Raw genomic sequence first — 24,487 nt, forward strand, 5'->3', positions numbered from 1 at the left:
TCACTTATTTATTTTTTCTCTCATCAAACTTAGATCTGCAGTATTTATCAGTAAGAACTGTAAGATGTTTTATTTATTTTTTTTTTTTAAATATTATTCAAATTGTCATACATTTGTTTGTTTTATTTTGAATTATTTTATTATATAATTTTTAGATGTTGTTGTTTTAAACCTATATATAATAATTATAAATGTATGTATGTTGTTGTTGTTTTTTAAATGGTATATAAAGTATGATGACATTTGTTTGTATGTATATTGCATTAATTTTTGTTTTTTTATAATAATAATTATTTTTTATTTTTTTTCATACTATAATAATAGTTTTTCAAATATGAGGATTTTTGTTTTGTTTATTATATGCTAAAAGTTTGTTTTGTTTTTTTTTAATAATTACAAGTTATTTAATGATTTTTTTTCGAAATAATGATGAAGGTGTGGTGTAATGTTATGTATGTAAGGGGGGTTTATGTTTAAATGTTGATTTTCCTTGGGTAGCGATTAACGAAAATATATTATTCATACAGTTTTAAAGGTTTTATATAATTTTGTTTGTTTTGTTTGTGTAAAAGTGGGATTAAATACTTTCTAAAAAAAATTTACACAATATTTTATAACAAACTTGCGTTTTATACTTTACGAGTTTGCAAGTTATGTTTCGTATTTAATAATATTTTTGTTTTTTTCTTTCTTTTTCGGAAATTAAACTAGTTTTTAGGCCTAAAAATTTGCGTTTTTCCATGTTTTCTTCTTCTTATATATTATGCCCTAAAATATGCAACATTTTTTTTCAGTTTGTTTTTGTTTTGCTTTGCTTATACTTTTTCTTTGTTTTTGTTTTTTTGTTATTAAAGTAAACTAATTAAATTTAATAATTTCACAATTGTTTTTAATTCATTTTATTTATTTTTTTATTAGTTTTATTTGTATTTTTTAGAAAGTTCAGTATATTTGTGTGTGTTTTTTTTTATAATCAAATATTTAAAACATAATTACTAAGTTCTGTTTGAAATGGTAATAATTTCTTGTTGTTATTTTTTGTATAATTAATAATTATTGTTTTGTTTTTATTATTTAAAAGTTAAAAAGTTGTTTGTTTTTTTTATACTTTTCTTACAATTACTAAGCAAAAAATTAAGAAAAATCAACGCTTAATTATTTTGCAAAATTAATACAAAGAAAAAAACTTTAGTTTTTAATTTTTTTGTTTTCATGTTTATTACTACTTTAAAGAAAATTTTAAGTTTAAGACAAAATTATAAAAAAAAAGTGGGGAGATGATAAAAATACAAGTTAAAAACTACATAAAGTATATTAAATTACAAAATATTTTGTTTTTATTATTAGTTTTTAATGTTGTCAAAATAAATCATTTCAATTATTTTGTTTTTAAGTAAAAATAAAGAAAAAATTTTAAATATAACCTAAAAAATTATAAAATGTTTTTAAAAAAAAAGAAATTAGTTGCTTTATTATTGTTGCTTAATAAGAATTTCATGTTGTTAGAGATTTTGTAAAGGGGTTGGGGATAAGTTTTTCTTATGATTTATTTGCTGTGGAAGTCTAATGCTTGGTTTTATCTTGTTTAATTCTAATTTCATTAAATTTTGTTTGTTTTTTTTATTTAATTTATTTTTTTTATATTGTTTTTACACATTTTTAGTTAATTGTTGTTTTAAGCAATATATTGGTGTTATTTTTATTAAAAAAATAGTTTAGGTTTGTTTAAGGTAGCTCCTATAATTGATGTTATACTAAACCAAATTTCTCTCTCACTTTTTAGTAGATATCTAAGGGGGTTTTTGAATTTTTCGATTCAAAATTCTCTTAAATATTAAAATGTTTGTTAGAATCTCAGTAGCCGAAATTTATTCGAAATTTAGCTGATAGTTTTAAAGAAATTACAAAAAAAATCGTATATTATACAGTAACTCATGTGAATTAAATTTACAGAACTCGAAAAACAAAAACATTACACGGATTCGGTTCTTAGAACAAGGGGTAAGTGATGTAAAAAATATTACCCAGAAGGTATCACACCATCGAATATGTCAGTTTTGTTTCCATATTTGTGAAATTAACAGGTACAGAAAAAACACGTCGAAAAACCAAGAAACGTTATACTCAACAATAATGCGGAATACTCGCTCTCCTGAATCTCAACGGACCAATGGAGGATTTTCGGGCAAAATTGTTTATGAAAGACGAGAACATTTACGTTAAACAAACAACATTTTCGCTTCTGGAGCACTAAGAATCAAGATATTTTTCAAATTCAGTTCATGGTGCCCCATTTTCGTAAGCGATGTTATCAATCCATAGAGAATGCCAAAACTTATACCCCAAAGTTCTCGCCAGAACTATTGAGAATGTACAAATGATCATCAACTATTGCGCGGCACACAGTAAATAAACACTACAAAGAAATTATGATAATAAACTGCACGCTTTGTTTGTTTAAGTTACTTAGCAACGATAGCAGCTAAGAATTATTTGGCCTCTAATAATACATAACGCCATCTCCAATTACGGTTTACGACTAAGAAGAACCTTAACTAGGAAGCTGAAATTCTCGAACACATCTTCTCAATTTTATGGTCTCCACCAAAATCCAAAATGAGTTTTGTTTGGTACTCCACCATATATCAAATATAATTCCAAGGTAAAAATTTTATGTTAAAACTTGGAAAACCTTTTGAATTTAACAAAAAATTTCTAAATCTTTGATGCAATTATTATTAGAAGAACAAATTAAGGCTTTTCATTAATCGGGCTAAACATTTTAAAAGAAATTAACAAATTTAAACATAAAAGAGAAAATTATTAGGGATTTAAAAATTCTAGCTTTCAGATCCAAGTTATAGGTTTTTGCCAGAGCTGTAAATGAATCATTCTTTTTTGATTTTAATTCATTATGAATTAGCTAAATTTTGAATTAATTCATTGAATTGAAAAAATGAATTGAATGAAATTTGAATCAATTCAAACGAATTAGGCAGAAATGAATTTCAATTCATTTTCAATTCAAATGAATTTGTAAAAATGAGTTGCAATTCATTTACAATTCATTTGAATTGAATTGATTTTGAATTAATTCAAATGAATTAGAAAAAAGAATTAGCAATTCAAATGAATGATTCAAAAATGAGTTGCAATCAATCAAATTCAAGAGCAGATCTCTAGGGGGAATGAAAGATTTCTCCTACCAAAATGAAAATATCCAGTACAAAAATTGAAAAGCCTTGTCCTGTATACGCGCCTGATCAATGAAAACATGGTGTTTGGAGTTTATTTCTTCAAGAAGAACTGATTTTTATTTTGAAATACACTGAACGACAAAACATATTTAATATTCAAGAAGCAATTAATAATTTTTGAAATTTTGTGACCCACGACCACCCAACAACAAACTTTTTGCTAATATTTATATTATATTTATTTCAAAAAAATAAAACTATCTTCCAAAAATAATCAAAAATCAGGAAAAATAACAATGTATGTAGTTCAAAACACAATTGAGTTTCATAAATAAGGCTAATTAGATTTAATTAGAATGCATCATTCACCTTAAACAACAATAGCTTTTCAAAATTATCATCTGAAAGAAATCCACGTTTAGGGATGTTTAGAATAGAGGCGTACGAAAATAATCTTTCAACACCAGCTGACGATGGTAACGGCGCATTATATTTAAAGGAAGACTTTTTAACCGTCGATTAATTATACTGCATACTTAATGACATTGAAGAATCTGCTAAATATGCTGCGAATTTCGCGTCGGAGTTGGAAATGAATTGCTAATTTTTTTTCTAATTCGTTTGAATTAATTCAAAATCAATTCAATTCAAATGAATTGTAAATGAATTGAATTAATTCAAAATCAATTCAATTCATTTGAATTGGAAACGAATTGCAATTCATTTTTACCAAATTCATTTGAATTAATTCAAAATCAATTCAATTCATTTGAATTGAAAACGAATTGCAATTCATTTTTACCAAATTCATTTGAATTGACTCAAATTTCATTCAATTCATTTTTTTGTGTGAATGATTCGCGAATTAATTCAAAAATGATTGATTCATTTACAGCTCTGGTTTTTGCCCTTATTTGTTTCATCGTTTTCTATATATGTTTATAATGATTAATAGTGTTTTTTTTTGTTTCATTCATTTATATATATAAGTATATATAAGTATTGTATGTATATATAAATATAATTCTATATAAATATGAATATATATTGATTTCTTATATACTAAATACACATTAGTACATTTGTTTTATATATATTTTTTGTATTATTTTAATATATTAAATGTATGTATAATATTTGTCATTAATAGATATAATTTGTTCCTAAAAATGATTAATATTTTCTTAATATTTTTCAAATAGGAATACTTTTCGAGCCTGAACTTGTTTGCATTGTTTTCTTTTTATTATTATTATTATATTATATATATTATTATTTCTGTATATTTAGTTATTATAAACAAAACAAATTTAAAGCACAAATTTATGCAAAAAAGTAAATGATTAAGAAAATAGAAAGAAGAGAGATTTTTAAAATAAAAATAAATTTCAAGTTAATTTTTTTTAAGAATTATAACCTAAAATTTGTTTTTATTTTTTAAAATATTGTATAAAAACATTACAAGATGTTTTTGTTTATTATATTTTATAAAGAAATAAACAAAAAGATGTTGTAATAGTAATATGTATTAGTTTAAGCTAAATAATTTAATCTTTTGCATAAATATTGCAAAATTGTTGTAAATAACTCAAGCTGTTTGTGTGTTTTTTTTTCTTTCTTTTATACTGTTTTTATGATTTTTATTTATAAAATTTATTTACATTCACTTTAAATGAAAAAAAAAACGTTTTATTTACAACAACCAGAGTTTAAAGATTTTTATATTTTTTACAAAAAATAAAATTTTTCAAATACTGGATGGTTTTTTTTAAGTATATAAAAATTAAATATTATAAACATATTAGTGGTATACGAAAGGCTTTATTTTGATGGAAAAGAATATTTGGTTTATGATTTAAAATTAGATCTTCCAAAAATCAATTTAATTTGAATTCAGTATTCAAATCAAATCATACAAAAAAAATTTAAATTGGTTTCCGATCGTGTTTTTATTTTACATGTATTTTGTTTTTGTTACAATAACCAAAACACATGTAAAATTTCTACTCAAAGTACTCGCTTGTATTATAAAAACAGCACATAAGTGTTTTTCATACAAAAATTTTAAAATTGTTTTCCGATCGTGTTTCTGAATCAGGGGCCGAATTACCGTATTTGCATCTACTCGATAATAAGAAAATTACAATCAGTTTTACCAGTTGTCTAAATGATATTACAGATGTCAACTGGCAGCTATCATTTCGGTTGCCAAAGTGGCAACCAGAAATTTGTGTTTGCCCTCTGGCAATGCAACTGAAGTTAGGTCTTTGACAGGAGAGTTTACGATCTATGATTTAAACACATGTTCGTTTGTTTTATATATTAAATAGTTCAAATCTATAAATCTAATCATCTAAAACGAACTATATTCTATGTTTTAGAGAATTTAATTCAGCTATTATACAAATTTATACGATTCATTGTAATGGATTTAGATATTCAGCCCAATTATGAATAAAAAATTCCGCTGGAGTTTTTTCCCATTGAATTTGAATAGGAAAAATGAGAAAAGGGGAAAAACTCCGGGGGAATTTTTATTCATAATTGGACTGATTATGAAAATTTGTAGAAATCTTAAGAAAATTTAACAATTTTGTGCATTTCTAAAATTTAAGTTTTGAGAAATATATCTTCATAATCTATTTCTTTTCGAGCAAACCAACCTGTTTTTTAATATACAAAATTGTGCGATTTTCAAAACATCAATTTCTCATTTATGAAAATCACTAGTTTGTAAACCATTCAATTTAAAGAACAGTCCCGAATGTTAAATTTAGGTTAGTAAAACCCTAACCAAATTTTTGGAGAATTTATTTTAGAAATTTTTAGCCGAATATTAAAAAACTGTCAAAAATCTTAGGAATATTTACACTTTTTTAATCATTGGTTGATATAGCTTACTATTCATGTTCATTGTTGAGAAATTAATAAAAATGTATAGAAATCTTTGAAAATTAATCACTATTGTGCATTTCTAACCAAAGTATACCAAGTAGTCCGACTCTTTGATAGCAGTACCTAACTCTAAACATGTGTTAGTGAAAAAGTACCTAACTCTAAACATGTGTTAGAAACAAAAATGTAATGTGTTGGTGCCTTTTTAATTTTCACCAGACAGAGTTCTATAAAAATGTTTAAATTTGAATTTATTAAAATTTTGTTCTATTTTCAATACCTTTCTAACATTGAGTTGTAAAAACCGGTAATTTAAATATAAATAATGGTCAATTTTGCGAAGTAAACCCTTAAAAAAATTGTTTTGGAGATTCTCCTGAATTTTTTTTTTTGGCAATTTGAATTTTTTTTTAAATCTTTGTTGAACATTTTTGTTCTCTAGTCTAATTCTTCACAAGATTTAGAAAAATTTAGTTTTGCAGATATATTGTACAAAATTTTCTAAATTTTTTTAAATCTAACTTTAAAAAAATCCAATATTGAAAGATTATTCTCTTAATAAAAGTTCAATATCCAATAGTACCCGACATTCAATCAGGATTTACAGTGCAATTTGATTTAATAATGAAAATGTTCGAATTTGTTTTGAATTACGCAGTAACCTTCTTTAATCTAGTACAAAACTTTCGTAGTTCGAGTTGAACTGCTTAATATATACCCCCTGAGGGTTTCAACTGTATTAAAAAGTTTCGTATTCAATCCTTATTCAAAAGATTTCATGTTTGATTTCGTTTCTATATTTGTTTTAAGTTTTAAAAGAATAGATTTAAAAATGATTCTTGAAATCTATCCAAATTCATTACACAATTTCAAATCGATCGATTTCCATTACATTACCGCAGTCGAACACGATCGAATATTTATTCGAACGTGTGAGTTTTTTCTATTATTGGGATTCTGTTATTCAATATCAAATAAAATTTTAATGCTCGAAATTTATTTCAATGATTTTCAAATCTTTTGTGTAGCGCTTAAAAAAAACTTTTATTTCGAAAGGATTTTTTATTAGATATCTGATCTCTTTTGTATTTGTCAGAGAATTCCCCCCTCCGCGTTAACTTTTTTAACTTCTACAAAAAACAATGGAACAATTTATATAAAAAAAATATTAAAACGAATATTTTTTAAAGGGCTTAATTTGAAAATAATTTTAAAATCTTGTGCTATTAGCCGAAATATTTAGGTTCGTCTTTCGAATCTCATATGTTGGAATATCATTTTTGAATTCAAAAATAATTTTTGAAAAAATTAAATTCGAACTTCGATCAGTACATGAAATGTACTGATCAAACCCGCTAATTCACAAACACGAACGGAAAACAATTTTAAAAATTTTCTATGAGAAACACTCAAAATTTATTTAAAAACTGAATTTTTGTAAAACAAATTTGCTGTTTGTGCTTCTGAATCAGGCCCTTAAATCTTAGAATATTTTTATTTCATTAAAATTGCGATTTAAATTTTTGAATCTTAAATTTCAATTTAAATCGATTTGAGTAAAAAAATACTTAACAATATAATCAGAAATATGATTTTGACAAAGAATAAGTCGTTAAATCAGTACATGAATGAAACATTTTAAAAAACTTCGTACTTCAGTTGTTCGAATATTAAGGTTTTGAATTAACCTGGGGAGTTACTCGATAATTCGATTCGAAAGGAAATCGTTTCGAATTACAATGTAATTTAGTACACCGTTTCGAACATCTCCATTTTCGGTTTGAGTTACGCAATAACCCCCTGATTAATACGCCTTGTGGTGTTATACCTTCAGAAGTTTGTAATTAAAACAATTTTGGATTCAAACAATTTGAATAAAAACTCTTTATCGCTCTAAATAATTTTTAGTCTCACAAATGGAATTACTGTTTTGATATATGAATATAAATCTGAAATACAAATCGAATTTGTTTAAAAATAAGATTTGTGTAGAAGTTTGTAATCAAAATTGTTTTGTATTCAAACTTCCATTGTTATATACAATTTTCATTATAGCCCAAAGTTTAAAAGCCAACTTACAATTTGGGATATTTAATAAATAATACAAAAACTACTAAAATTATGGAAATACTTTAAATAAGTTTACTGCTACTTTACAACTCGTATTTCTAACAATTTCAAATTAAAAATTTCAAAAATAAAATCTTTTGTTTTTTTAGTTTTTTTTTTTTTTGTGAAATTTTATTTTAAAATCTTACAAGTTTAACGCTAAAGTTTTACATTTTCATAATTCAAATTCCAATACAAATATTTGTTAAAACAATAAATATTGCATTTTGTAGTAGTCTGTGTCTAGTCTAAAAGATGCTACAATAAATTTTGTTACATAAACCAAATATTCAAATCAATTTTCCAAAAAAATTCACACTTGGTCTTAAAGAAAATCAGAAATTTTATTTAAAAAAAAAACGTATTTATGTATGTTTGATGTTGGTTGATGTTATGAGTCTAAGCATTGGGAGGACGAAATGATGAATATTTTGTTGCCCAGATGCTGTGTTTGTTATACGTACTTTGTACATAAATTAAAGATTTTTGTGGTATTTTTTTTTTTTAAATATATTGCTGTATTTTTGTCTTTATTTTCTAAATTTCTATTTAAATTTTCTTTTTAGTTTTTGTTGTTTATAATTGAATATACATACGTATTTGTGATTGTTAGTTAAATTTTTATCTTTACTTTTCCTTTAATGTTTTGGTTTTGTTTTTAAAGATGATGACGATTTTATATTCTGTAGTTGTAGTTGTTGTTAATTTGTATCCTTTTTGTATGAGTGTATGTGTGTGAGTGTAAGTAGTTTTTGGTTGTTTGAATTATGAAAAACCAAATTAAAAATAAATATTTTACATTTTTTTAATAATGGCAAAATAAAAAATTGGAAAAAAAAGTTGAATCAAATGAAAATAAAAACGTCTAACACAAATATAATGGAATTAATAATCTACATGCAATCATTTTGTTTTTGTTTGTTTTTCATTTTTAATTGTATATTTTAAATTTAAAATAAAAATAAAAAACTTCATTTCTTAGTTTAAAAAAAATATATAATAATGAATTCAAAAGGGGGGAGAGGGAGAAGGTGGAGGATTTAAAATTAAAATTCACTTTAAAATTAAATATTTAAAATTTAAACATGTCGAGACATGTATGTGTGTGGTTTTCTAACCAAATTATTTATGCTTCAAGTTTGAAAATTGTTTTTGTAAAAAGGGGCGAAATTATTTTAAAAAAAATTATAAATGTATATTTAAAAAAATCAATTACTTGAGGTAATTTGCAAAAAAAAAAAATTGTAGAAAAAAATTACACAGTAATTTTTCTTTTTGTATGAGTTTTTAAAATTACTACTATTTTATTCAAAAAAAAAAACAATTTTCCATATTTTTATGTGAACATATAAATAAAGGGAAAATAAGCTTTCTTCGTATTTGCATAAATGAAAAAATTAGTAATAATAGTAGTAGTATTTATGTATTGTTTAATAATGCTGTTTTATATTAGAGAATTATTAATTATAATCATAATAATAATAATATTTGAAAAAGTGAGAGAAAGAGTATGGTTGAAATTTCGTTTGTTTTGAGTTGTTGACGCTTAGAGTGTAAAAAAAAAATTATAATATAAAACATTTTACCAGAAAAAAACCAAGAACAAAATCATGGAGAAAGTTTGTAAGGTCTAGAGAGGAGTAGGGGGTTATTATATCAAGCTGTTGAAAGTAAGGTGGAATTAGTGAATTTCTTTTTTTGTTGTTTGTTGTGTGTAATTTTTTTTGTTTTGTTTTGTTTTTGTATCTCATAAGCAACATTTTGGGCATATTAATATTTTAAATCTATTGATTTTCATCATCGTCACCCTCGCCATCGTCATCATCATGGTCATCATGATGTTGAGCTGCTTGCTGGGCTGCCTGTTGTTGAGCAGCCACTGCCAGTAATGCGGCTTTTTGCGCCGCTTGTTGTTGTGCTTGCATGGAGGGGGCAGACATAGCAATTTTCCCACTTGTTTTATATTCGGTCATTTCCTAATAATAATATAAAAAAAAACAAACACACTATATAGTATTCATTTTAATTTGTTTTATTTAAACATTTTCAACTTACTCTTTCATATCTGGCCTTGTCTTTTTCAGCCATTAATTCATATTTTTGTTTAACCTCAGGCTCAACATCGGCCCATTTACGTCCCAACTCTTTAGCAATATCGCCTACACCATATTCCGGATTAAGAGCTTTAACTTTATTACGTTCATCATTACAAAACCAAAAGAAGGCAGATCTAAAAAATGCGAGAAAATAATGCAAAAACACAACACATAATTAAAAATAATTGTTTTTCATTTCGTTTAAGAGGTGCTTAAAGACTAGAATTTCTAAAAGATTGTTATCTACGAACTCACAATGATCGTTTCGGCGCATTGGGATCTTTCATTTGTTTCCTTTTCTTGCCGCGTCCCACTACTGTACCCTTGGGTGGTACATAGTTTTGCATTTCCAATTCATAGCGAGCTTTGTCTTTTTCGGCCATTTCGTGGAAGCGTTTCTTTTCCTTGTCAACCATTGTCTATAAATAAAAAACGAATTGGAAGAATAAGTATTGATTTCTTTTATAGATGCTATAAAAAAGTCCAACGGAATTTTTTTTAATATTTTAAACATTTTCTTTGGGAAATTAATAAAAAATATTACTTCTTTTCCAAGTCTAGTTTGAAAATACATACTACATATATAAATATTTTACAAATTTTATTTAAATAAAATTTCCCCAAAATTTTACTTAATTTTTATTTTTGTTGGAAATTGTCATATTTCTATAAAATTTCCCTTAAGGGAAACTTTAAAAACAAGGAACATTTTTAAAATTTTTGCATAATTTAATATGTCGATCAAAATTATTCTAGAAAATAAAATAATTTGCAAAAAATGTTGTTCTAATAAAATTTCCTTTAAAGGGATTTTTTTAAGCACTAGGGAAATTTTCAAAAAACTAAAAAAATATTATTTACTGTTAGAAATCATGCTTGAAAATAATTTAATCTAAAAAAATCCCTTTTAAATAAAATTTCCCGTAAAGGGAAATTTTTTAATAAAAGGGAAATTTTTAAAATTGTTGCGTATTTCAATTAATTTTTTGAAAACATGTTTGAACATATATAAAACTTTTGAAAATCTTGTTTAAATAAAATTTCCCTTAAAGGGAAATTTTTAAAAACTAGGGAAATTTACAAAAAATTAGCAAATTATTTTTTCCTGTTCGAAATCATGCTTGAAAATAAATTAATCTACAAAAAATCGCTTTTAAATAAAATTTCCCTTAAAGGGAAATTTTTTAATATAAGGGAAAATTTTAAAATTATAGCGCATTTCATATTCTTATTCCAAAACATGTTAGAACACATATAAAACTTTTGAAAATCTTGTTTAAATAAAATTTCCCTAAAAGGAAATTTTTTAATATAAGGGAAATTTCCAAAAATTTAACAAATTTTTATTTTTTGTTCCAAATCATGTTTGAAAATCTCTAAATATGTATTTTAAATATCTTGTTTAAAAAAAAAATTCCCTTAAAGGGACATTTATTAATTTGAAGGAAATTTACAAAAATTTAAAAAAAAAATTTATTTCGTTGCTATTGCTTATAAAATTAATTAATTTTCAAAAAATCCTGTTTAAAAAAATTTCCCTTAGAAAATCGTTTTGAATATTAGAGAAATTTTCAAAATTATAAGCTCATTTGAATATCTTGTTCAAAATCATGTTTGGAAATACACAAATACTGTTTATATAAAATTTCCTGTAAAAGTTAATTTTTCAATAAAAGGGAAATTTCCAAAATTTTTGCTAATTTCTATTTTTTGTTAGAAATCTTATAAAAAGAAAAAAAATTATTGTTAAAAATTAGTTTTAAAATTAAATTTCTCTTAAAATTATACACATTTTTTTTGTTGGAAATCGATAATAAAAGTTAATTTTCAAAAATTCCTGTTTCAATTAAAGTTCCCCTATAGAGAAATTTTATAAAACAGGAAAATTTAAAAATTGTAATAAAATGTTTTTTTAAATTATTTAAAAATATATTAGGGATTTTTTGTTCTGTAATAAAAATTAAATTAATTTTGCGTGAATTGTAAAAAGTTTTTAGTTAAAAAACTTTTTTTAAACATAAAAATAAATAAAATTGATTTGTTTCGTTTTATGTAGCGGCTTACAACTTATGTTTTGAGTGCTTAAAAATATTAAAAAACAGCAAAAGTAGCAAAAAGTTTTTATAAAATTTTATGTTAACCTATAAATCAAGATAACCTATAAAAATTAGCTTGTTTTACTAATAAAGATCTTATTTAAAATAAAAATTTGTTGCTCCATTTTCTCAATGTCAGGCAACTTTCTATCGTAACGATATTGTCATATTCATACAATTAATTTAACTGGGTGAATATCGTAACGAAAAACCATAACCAGACATTAGAAAATAGGGCATTAAAGGATCGGAAAATTGATTTTTTTAAATAACTAACATTTCTCTAAAGTAGCTCTTTTAAAACATCCTAAAATAAATGATATTTGTATAAACATCTTTAATTTTCCAAAAAAAAAAAACAACTCAACAGTGTGAAAAATTCAATTTTAAATCCTTAAATATTGTATTAAATTAAAACTAAAAAGGACTCTCACTCCACACTCAGGAAAAAAAAACAAATAGTTAAATTAAATTAATTTCCTAAGAAAATAAAATAAAGCAGAGGAAAAAAAACAGAAATTAAAATAATAAAAATATAAAAAATAACACATTTAAGTTTTGATGGGCACCAACCAAACAGGCTACAACAACAACAAAAACAAGGAAAAAATTAAACTACGACGTAAAATACAAGAATACCAATTAATTTAACGCCCAACTCCCCAGATTTAATAAAATTTTATAACGTTTTTTTTATTATTTGTTTGTTTCGTAGCCATACACTCACAGACACTCTCTTCCTTTCGTTTTGTTTTAAAATTCAACATTTGTAGGGAGGACACACACAACTGCTGTACTCATTTATATAAAAAAACAAAATAAAACACTCAACATTCACAGTAACGTAGTAGTCGTTCGTCTCAGTGTTTTAATCTCCTAACGGGAACAGGGGAATACAATTTGGTAGAAAATGTTAGTAGGGAGAGAGGTAGCTAGGTAGAGGCAGCAGTGTCAGCCAGGCACAAATGACAGTAATGCAAACAACAACAAAAATAATAATAGCACAAGAGAGGGATTATTGCCGTCATATTATATACATCTGTATGGATGTATGTAAAAAGAATGAACAAAAAAAACATGCTACTTATAGAGTTGCCAAATTGTTTGCAAAAGAAAAATAACAGCTTAATAGGAAAAAAGTCAAAGGCTCCTTGATCTCTGAGTGCCTGTGGAATGTTCATATATAATTTGTAAAACAACCTAACCTCTCCTTAACCTAACTAAATCAGCAAACATCATGAAAAATAGCTTACTGTGCTTTAAAAGAGGCCTTAAGTTTATGTCAGGATAATACATCTTTCTCCTATTCATATGATCAGTATCTATTTTTCAAGAGTCAAATTCAACAATATTCTTTTTTATCACTCAAAATATCCAATGGATTGATCATTCATCTACCTTATAGAAGGCGAACTATTTAGGTATTTCCTTAGATAAGAAACCATACAGGAAGAGAAATTGCCACTCCTGAATTGGTGGAAGGTTCGAGATTTACACGAAAATAATTTGGATCAGCGATGTCCTTCATCTGGTATTACTGGAGCTGTAAGGAGTCTTGCTCAGGCGGCCCTGAAGACATTCATGAATCGGTGAAAGTGAGACCAAGCCCATAAACAAAATGTTGTTCGAAATTAGTGTCCATGGGATTACGGATAACAAGGTTACGGGAATCGAATTCGTTAGAGATCCCCGATAGGGATGTCTGGCTTGAGTCGAAGAGAATTTATGAAGGAGAGCAATATACACAGCTAGGTTGAGATTATTTAGGTTGCGTCATTAGGGAAGATTAGCTCAAAGGTTTAAAGTACTATAAGGTCAAATCCAAGATTGTGAGAGAGACTTATGAAGGGAGGAAGTATTCACAGATGGATCGTATGTGTATATAGCTGAGACGGATATTCTAATCCTATATAGAATTTCCGACAAAATATTTCGTTTTCGATGTTGAGATTATGGCGGTAGCTACACTAGAGAATATGGAAGTGTCATAGGGTCAAATCCATGTTAGTGGACGACTGTGACCGGATAGACTTTATGAAGTGAGTGCAATATTCACGAATGGATCTGATGCCTGTACATCGTAGACGGATATTAGAATCTTATAAAGACTTCGACAAATATAGTATCAAAGTAGAAGATATTATAGCGAAAGTGTTACTAGATGAGAGAGGAGGATGAAGGTTTTGAACTGTAATTCAATGAATGACTGTGTTCGAACAGGCTTAATGAAGGGCCTGCAGTATTCACGGATAGATCTAATATCTACAATATATAGCAAAAAGGGATACATACAACTTATATAGGCTTTCCGAAAAATATAGATTCCTCTAGGTTGAGATTATGTTAGTAGCGTCACTATGACGCTTTGAAGTGTCATAGGATAAAATTATTGGACAACAGTAGAAACTTAATGGGCTCGGGCTTTGTTGAATTGCTGGGTAGCGAAATGTGTATCATAATAAAGGTTGCAGAAAAACTTGCTAGACAAGTGAGGTAGATTGAAACCGCCGATCAGCCACATGATCTTGGAAGCTCAGTAGCCCAAGCTAGAGACTGCAAGTACTGCTATTGTAGAGCAGGAAACTACTGACTATATTAGTTCTCATTGTCTAAAATTACAATTTTAGATTTAGATGGATAGGTAAACGATTTAATGAGAGACTTGAGGACATCACGAGTTGCTGACTGCAGGATATATTCTGTTTCATTTTGTACTTGCTTTTCTTATTTGCTTCACTTCCTAACATACAGGTTTGCTGTATGGCAGTAATGCGCAGCCCATACCACAATTGTGGAAAATAAAATCACACGTATTCTTATGCTCTTACATTTTAGTAGTCGTTGTCCACTCAACGAGACAACTAGGAATACGCATGAGCACTGGTGTATTTCTTTATTTTTTCAGTTTTTGTATTTGTGTGTTTGTAGGTGCACTGAATAAAATAAAGAATTGAACGTGTTGGTGAGAGGATTTATTTTTGCGAACCTCTGCTGTATGGTGTTGGTAGATGAGAATGAATAAGAGAGCGTCGAATTGTAGCTAATCCAAATATGTATTCTGCAATGAGGTCAAGACAATAAATTGTGCTCATTCTACAATGTTATTTCTTAACGAAGTGAAGTAGTTTTGTCGGGCAGTTTAACATGTGGAAATGTCATGAGATTAGGGATGAAACGATACCACTAGGGTATCGATATATGTACTCGATGCTGTATCGGTAGTAAAGTATCGATACCTACTCGGTATCGAACAAAAAGCATCGATACTTACTTGTATCGGTCAATTTCTTCACATGATTAGAACCAGTGAAAAGCTGAAGTAAATTTAAATGTACATGGTTCTAAGTACGTGTTGTACTTTGTATGCGCATACTTGTATATACATATAAATATTGTTTAAACCTCTATTTACTGAAAAAACGCTCTACAAATCAAATTTTTATAAAATTTAATTAAAAAAGAAAACTTAACACAGGCTTATTCTATGAAATATATACACATACATACATGTATATAGAATAATATCACTGTCTAACAAATTGGGACTTTTTGATTTAATATCGACCCTATAATTCTGAAAGATCATGTTATATTGTGGAATTTTATGGGGATAATTTTTGTGAAATATCTTAACCCTCTATCTCTTTTCTTTAGGGGTCAATTTGACCCTGCTTGTGCAGATTTAAAGAATTGCCAAAATACCGCACGCTTTCGAAGCATTTTTTAATTTTTCTTTTGTAAAATATAACCACACAGCCGATTTTGTGGGTCCCATTTCTAGGGATTGTTGACCAGATTAAAGTTTTACAACACAAATTAAAAATGATATTGAAAATAGCGTCAACTTAGCTTTGTTTTGTTTAATAATATGAAACGAGTATTTTTTACCGATACGAGTACTTTTAACCGATACCTACTTGGTACTCGGTGCTAAAGTATCGATGCTAAAAGTACTTGGTATCGAAACAAAAGTATCGATATTTACTTGTAGTTACTCGTATCGTTTCATCCCTACATGAGATCTCTGAACACAGAAGTGGTCATCGCTCCAGGAACTTGTTTTTCATTTCTACTGTCGTCAAAAGTTCTTCCCTGACGAAGCGAATTATAGTTGGCTGGGAAATCGAAAATGTTTGGGATCCACAAGCTGGACATAAGTTGGGGATTGTACGGCACGTTCTTTATGCTGAATCTAACATTTTAGAAGGCTTTCTTTCACAAAGCATCTGCAGGGGAATTAGCCAGGGCAGGATAAGGGTCTAGAGAATCTTTGTGGCAGGAGACAAGAGGAATATCCACCTGTATGATTGCCGTTATCTATATATATAAAAATGAAATGGTCCATGTATGTAATGGCATCACGTGAGAACGGCTGGAGCGATTTGGCTGATTTTTTTATTCAATTCGAATTTTTCTGGAGATGGTTTGTAAAGAAACAAATACAAAAATTGCGGGTAAAACCCGGAAAATTTTCTTAATTTTTTTGAGTCCAGTCAACTGTAATAAAAAAATATCCCAAAAGTATGCAGTACAAATTTAGATATTTTATTTGCAAATAAATAAGAACAGGCTGGTGTAGGTGGGTTGGAGAAACTTGAAGAACTAACCTTAGTTAATGCTACCGGGCGAAGCCGGGGCTGTCAACTAGTAGTATAATAATTAGGACTGATGATTCAATGACAGGTTAAAAACCACTGAATGAAACCTATGAAACGATAGGACTGTCGGAATTGAGTCTGACAACCAAAAATTTCTAATCTAATCTCTACTAAAGAACAGCTTGGCAACGTATGAAGTATCTTTTCTGAATCCTTACAAGTTAAAAATTCTTATTTGACAGAAATTTCAATTTGATTTTCAAATATAAACTGGCAACTCTACATTAGTTATTTGTATGCCAAAAATGGAATAGAAAACACAGCTCAGCAGCTTGGATAAATTGCTTGTGAGCCCTTCGTGAACTTTACACAAAATATATGTATAGAATGAAGCATGTATACACCAGGCCACACACAACCCTTATTATTTTTAGTGTTGTTGTTGTTGTTGGTATACCACCTCCCCTTCCCCCTGAACTTCTCACCCTACATATACCACCTCTTTTTTGTTCTAGCAACAGCAACAACAACAAACAACATAATTTATTTAATCACGCCTGAACTGTTCAAGGCACCAACGAACTGAACTGAATTCACAGAACCCAGAACAGAACACAACGAGCCAGTAGAATAGTTGATGACGATGACGATGATGATGAAGAACAACAACATGAAGATGTTGATGGTTGGGAACCGAAAAATAAAGTGTATTGCTGTTAAACAGGCACCACACAACACTCAGAAAGCAAGCAGCAGCAGCAGCATCAAACTGCTGGCTGATGACTTTAAGGAAAAATTTGAGACTTTTTCAAGTGTAAATTTTGCTTTTAGAGCAGAAGTAAAGCAAGAAATTTAATATATTTTTGTTCTGCCATAAATTCAACACCATTTAAGACAATTCCCTTAAGTTGCCAATAGATTTTTTTTTGTTTTATTTCATTCAACATTTTTGTGATTTAAAACATACTCTTTTGATTAACAAAAATAACGAGATTTATTAAAGTTTTATTTCAATGAGTCTGGTTACAACTACTAATAGGAAACTATAAAATTTAAAGCTAAATTTTATTTTAAAATTTCCTTTATACAAGAATGTTTAAAATAAAAAGTTCTGTATAACACAAAAATAGCAACCACAATTGTGTTTTTAAACAGAAGCAGCCAGCAAGCAGCAGCAGGAGGTGGAAGAGTATGAGGGTTGATATCTTAAATTTAGTGGTGGAGGTGGTGGTGGTACTGATTGCTGGTGGTGGTGGTGGCAATATAGTAGTGCCAGTGGGTGTATAAGTGGGGTGTTGCCTTTAGAAAAACAACAACAACAACACCAACTACAATACTAAAGTATAATAAATTTTAATTTTAGGTTGAGTACGTTTTTAAAGTGTTTTTCGCAAAATTTTAATCTAAACTGAAGTAATAATGAAAAACAAATAAATGAAAACATGATGATTTAAGAAGAGATGAATGTGTAAGAAATTTTATAAAGGGGAAAACAAGCAGAAAACTAAAAACAAGTTCTCAGATAAATGAGAAAGAAACATAACCTCAATTAAATAAAATTTCAATAATGATTAGAATTTTAGGCGGAAGTGTTTACGAATTCTTTGTAATATGATACAATACATTTAGGAAATCCATACTTTTATCAAAATTACTATATCATTCATTCCACCATACATCACCCAAAAATGTTCCTTGGGTCTTTAGAACCATTTAGACATTTTCATTTTGAAATATTGAATATGATTTTTGAAATTTGAGAAAATTCAACAAAGTATTCAATTTTATGTATTCATATCTTGCAAAACTATGGTCGAATCATGTTGATTCAGGAACCATATGAGAGGTTATTTCCTCATATACACACACAGCCAGTTACAATTTTCCACTTCTTATTGATAAATTACTCTTGGTTTTGATAACAAAATGTGATATTTTCGAAAGTATAGTATGGCAATAATATTAAGTTTAAGTGGATTAACGTTGGATTAGATTTTTTTTAAGATTAACTAATCTGCTTATTTGGCATTAAATCTTCTTGTCAAAAACCCGCCCTTTGTCCGAATATCTTTTTTAGAAATACTCTTAGATCTATATGAAATCTCCTACATCATTTGCTTCTTGTCTTAACAATGATTTCTGTTTGATGATGAAAAATAGCTACCCAAAAATATAAAAGAAAAGAAACAAAAATATAATTCATATTTATGTTTCCCAAGAACCCTATATTTTACTACGCTCCGTTGCATTGTATTTTATTGTCTACACATTTAGCAATCCAACAGCAAGCAGCAACTACAGCAAAATAATGAACGAACGAACAAACCAGCCAGGCAGCCAGCCAGTCAGTCAGCCATCCAACTAACCAACCATCCAAGCAAAAACCATTTTTCCTTCCTTTCCTCTGTAACCCCTTTATGAGCCTCATATTTGGCACTTTATAAATTGCTTTTTTCTTCGTTCATATTGCAGCAATATACAGAGAAAAACGGCATGTCATGCAATAATATATAAACATGAGGAGAAAGAGTAGGAGACGTGCAACGAGAAGCAGGAGTTTGCAACAACAACAAACAAATGGAATACTAAAGAATAATAGGAAAGATAACAGAAAATATTAAATGCCAGACAACGTTAAAGAAGAGTGGCTGGCTGGCTAGCTGACACATGAGTACTAGAGAAGAAAAATGAGAAAAATTATAAAATGTTGAAAAGTTGGGATCCTAAAAGGATCAAAATTTATAGGATTTTGATTTAAATTAATATCCTAGTCTAGGATTCCTAGATAATCAAGTGAGTGATTTACTCAAATAAAATTGTGGCAGAAATTTTTAAATTGGTTTGTATAGAAAAAAAATTAAAAAATTACAGCTAAAACCGGCTTTTTGAGTCCAGTCAACTGTAATAAAAAAGCCCCTAAAGTATGCAGTACAAATTTAGATATTTTATTTGCAAATAAATAAGAACAGGCAGGGTTGGAGAAACTTGACGAACTAACACATTAGTAAATGCTACCGGGCGAAGCCGGGGCGATCAACTAGTATTAAATAATTACATTATTCTAGATAATCCAGTGATTTAGGGACCTAGCAACTATACCATAATGGTCTGCGTTAGCTGAATTCTTTGAATTCTTAACCTCTTCTCCTCCTTCACCCCCCATTTTTTATCTATTCTCTACTCTTGCAAATTTCACTCCAAATCAATCTCAATTTTCTCCGACTTCTATTTCTCTTTCTGTTTTTCATTTTGTTCTTCAGGTATCACAAAGGGAACGATTATTGGACCCAAGTGAGCTGTACGAGACGAAGGTTTTGGACGGCTGCCTGATTACCATACCATCCCGGTATCAGTTGTGCCTGAAATACTCTTGTTTTCCGCTCTCTAGGAATCCGGAAGATTTTCATTATGATCAATGCCAAGAAAGTGTGCCTCCTAAGGGTTTAGTTCATACATCTAAAGGACAAAGTTAAGCACAATTGGCTGGGCATAAGTTGGAGATGGCACGTCGCGTTCTATACTGAACCAGTTTTCATTAAACCTGTTACATCATCATGGCCTCACTCATATTTACTGCTCTTTTGTAATACGGAGATTTTACATTGTGATCAATATACAGGTTAAGTTCATAAATCTACTGAAGCTTAATTGGCTGGGCATTTTAATATGTTGGGTACCTAAAAGCTGGCAAAAGTTAAGGATGACACTCCACTTCTATGCTGAACCAGTTTGCATAAAACAAATTGTATTTCGTGGACGGTATAACCTTCGTTTTCTCTTGTAGACTTGGAACGAATGGAAAAATATATAGCCAATTGAATGTTTATAAAAAAAATAAAAATTTTAGGTTATGTCAAATTTTTAGGTTAAAACGTCACTGGGTCGTAACATGTTTGTTTTCTGACTAAATTTGAAATACTTTTTATGAAGCTTGGTGGGAAAAGAAATACTTTCTTACTAACTTGTTAAAAATTCTCTGTTAAAATGCAAATTTAAAACGTTAATATCTCTTTTTGACTGACTCAGACTTTGGCCGTTACGAACTGAAGGTTCGTAATGTGCATTTCGTGTTTTGGTTTAGAAAATACAGCCAAATGATTAGTTATAAATACAAAATTTTATATTTTTGAGGTTATCTTGAAATTTGCTTAAATTGTGTTTTTAAGGTTATGTTATTGTTTATTTTGCTTGCATATGTCATTCACTTGAAACTGATGTCTTATACCTAAATGCAGCAGCTTTGCCAATTTAGCGCATTTCACACTGTTTAATTTAAAAGCGCCTTCGATGTTTACTTTTATTATCTATGGCTTGTTCACATAAAAGCTAAACATCAAATAAACAAGTTTTAAGCAATCAAATCTGGGGATCTTGAGATAGTAAAGACTTATGGAAATATCGCCCTGCCGGAATCACAAAATGTACATTATGAATCTTCAGTCTCAGAATGTGTAACATATTAGTTTCAAGTGAATGACATTTGAAAGCAAAATAAACAAAATCATAACCTAAAAAAACACTATCAAACTAAATTTCACCATAACCTCGATTGGCTGTATTTTGTAACAGCCAACGTACGATGGTTTTATTTAGGGGTGTAAAGCACCCTGGAATAAACATTATTAATCTTCGGTTCGTATTAATCTTCGGTTTTTGGACGGAGTCTCACTCGTCCAAAAAGAAATATTAAATCTTAAGACAAGTGTCACCTTAACGTAAAAATTATTATCATAACCTCAAAAATCTGAATTTTATTTGTTAATAACCAATCAAGTGGCTTCATTTAATATTCCAAATTTCCGTCAGAATCTAGAGTTAACAACAGTTTGAAAATAAAATTAAGAATGATGTTACGAGTAACAAAAAAGTCGATACCATATATCTGGAAGTTATAAAATATACATACATTATGTACAAACTCTTATTTCATTACTGAAGAGAATAAAGAGTGAACTAATACATGGTTGAACAACCATGTTGTAGCAAAAACCCTGCAGCAAAAGACAATGATGATGATGATTACGACAATGATGATGAGCATGATAAAATGTTTGTGATATTTAAGTAAGATTTATACAATGATAAATTGCATATATTGAAGGGATACACATTAAATGCAAGTGCATAAAAAAAACACACAAGACAATATAAAATGTTAAAGCTAAATTTAAAATAGCATAGAAAACAAAATTAAATTGAAATATTCAATAAAAACTAAAAATTTCATAAAAAAAATAAATGAAATGAAAGGATTTCACTGTTTTTAAATTCTAGTAAAAGTGTTAATAATTTGTAGTAAAGAAAATACATAAATTTGTTTGCTGCTTTTTTAAAACACCTCATAAGGAGTTTTTTTCATATTAAACAAAAGCATATAAAAAGTACTTGAACTTCTTGTTTAGAGTTTGTAAAGACAAACTCTGAGGTTGGTTTTCAGTATTCTTTAATTTTTTTTATATTGCACATACATACAGCAGACATAATTCAAAGTTAAAAGTAGAAAAAAAAGTGGAAAAAAAATCTTGAACAAATTTCCACATAAAAGGAATTTTTCTTTTTTAGAATCATAAACTTGCATTTGTTTGATTGTTTTCTTTCTTGAATTTTTTTCCTATACAATGATGATGATGTATTTTTATGTACATATAAATAGATAGATAGCAGCAGCAGAAATAGTAATACTCGTAGTTAAGAGTTGTAAAATAAAAATATATAAAAAAAAAAATTAAACAACAAGTATAGAATTTTTTACAAGGACGTATTAAAAAAGACCCACTTATAAAATATAAATACAAACAAATGAAGAGAACTTTCACTCTTTACACTTGTAAAACTTTGCCTTTTTCTGTGCACAGTTTTGTTTTATTTTTACGAGCAAGTACTACTTATAGCTCCGCATTGTTTAAAGGCGTTTTGTATGAATAAGATGAAGGCAGTCAGTCAGTCAGTGTTTATTTTTACTTATCTCACCGTTAAGTGCAAATTTTCACACAGAATGTTTTTTTATGTTATTTTTTTTAAATACTTAAAGATATTATTAGGGGGAAAAAGTAATTATAACTGAAGAAACGTGAGTTTTTTTTAATGAAATTTTTTCAATATCTTTTTTTTGCTAATTTGTGGGAAAGTTTATATTTAATATGCTACTAAAGTTCTGTGTTAAAAGGCAAATGTCAATTAGATTTCGCAATAGTCAGAGACTTGTTCTAATTAAAACGTTAATTTGAGTTCTGGCTGAGTGAGACTAGGGTTTTTACGAATTGAAGATCCAAAAAGTGAATTTTGTCCTTTTGTAGAGGTTATGTTTTGTAATTTTTTGAAGTTATTTTGACATTTTTAGGCTATGCTTCTTATTCTTCCAAATGTCATTCACTTAAACTAATATCTTACATATAAATGCAGGTTTGCTAATTGGGCGCATTTCGCAACATTGCTAGTTAGCTGTTTAATTTAAAAGAGCCTTAGATTGGCACGTTTCACTTAACGGTCGTTTATAATAGGATTGTTTCCTAAATTTGTAGATATTTTTAAGGTTATGGTGAATTTTTTTATGTTATGCTTCTTCTCCTTGCAAATGTTATTCACTGGAAACTGATTACACATCAATGCCATGTTGCCAATTTAGCCTTTTTTATTTTGTTAATTAGCTGTTTAATTTAAAAGCTCCTAATTAATATTAAATTGAATTGTTTCCTCAATTTGTCAATATAAGTTGTATGATTGATATTATTTAAAAAAAAAAACATCAAAAGCTGTAAATTAATTAAATAAAATTAAATCTACTAAAAATTAAAAAAAATCTTTTTACAGAAACAAATCAATTTTTTTTACAAATATTTATGTTTTTTTTTAGTATAACTCACGCAAAATTGTTAGTGTGTGTGTGTATTTGAAATACCACGAGAGATACCCATTGTTTAACACAGTTATTGTGGGGGCCCTAATCACTTACATCTTTTCCTTCCTCGGTGGATTTGAGTATCTAGGAATGAAAAAAGGGAAAAAAAATCGGTCAATTTCTACTGTTTTGATTGAATTGATTTGTTTGTTTGTTTTTATTTAAGGTTTTAATTCTTAAATCGAACAGAAACATTAATTTTGATTTTGAATAGAAGAACAAAAATGTGTTAACAGCGGCTTGTTATAGAAATTTGTTTTCCAAGGCCCCTTAAAAAACCGTATCATAGCCATTTTAATGGCTTTAAAAGACTAGATTTAATAAAATTGAATGTATTTAAGAATATTTGTTTAAATATTTTTCAGAAAATAAGAGAAATTGACTGATTTTTTTTTAGAAAAAGAGTACTACTTTACTAGTACTGCTCTTTAAATATAAAGGATGAGTTTTAATTTAATAAAATAACAAACGGAATGACGTTTAAGCTTCAAATACAAGAAATTTAAGAAGAATTTAATTTTTAGAGGTTAAGGGGCCATGTCATTTGGAAAATGCCTTTTAATTTAAAATTAAGAGAGAAACAAATTAAAAGAAAAAC

At 27.8% G+C, this 24,487-nt stretch overlaps 1 protein-coding gene across 6 annotated transcripts in view; it reads right to left on the minus strand.

Annotated features, from left to right (window-relative positions):
• Positions 1–8,297: 8,297 nt before the first annotated feature.
• Dsp1 (Dorsal switch protein 1) overlaps positions 8,298–24,487 on the minus strand; it is a 75,853-nt gene continuing 59,663 nt past the window's right edge. For 5 of the 6 annotated variants that reach the window (XM_065507816.1, XM_065507815.1, XM_065507813.1 and 2 more), the window contains 4 exons: positions 23,944–23,973; positions 10,553–10,716; positions 10,257–10,431; positions 8,298–10,177 (listed from right to left, as the gene is read on the minus strand). In XM_065507816.1, coding sequence (XP_065363888.1) covers positions 9,986–10,177; positions 10,257–10,431; positions 10,553–10,716; positions 23,944–23,973 — 561 coding nt within the window. In that variant the 3' untranslated portion in view covers positions 8,298–9,985. The remainder of the gene's footprint in view (positions 10,178–10,256; positions 10,432–10,552; positions 10,717–23,943; positions 23,974–24,487) is intronic. The other variant, XM_065507812.1, reaches the window with a different exon arrangement.

Source organism: Calliphora vicina, chromosome 4 (assembly GCF_958450345.1).
Source record: "Calliphora vicina chromosome 4, idCalVici1.1, whole genome shotgun sequence".
NCBI lineage: Eukaryota > Metazoa > Arthropoda > Insecta > Diptera > Calliphoridae > Calliphora > Calliphora vicina.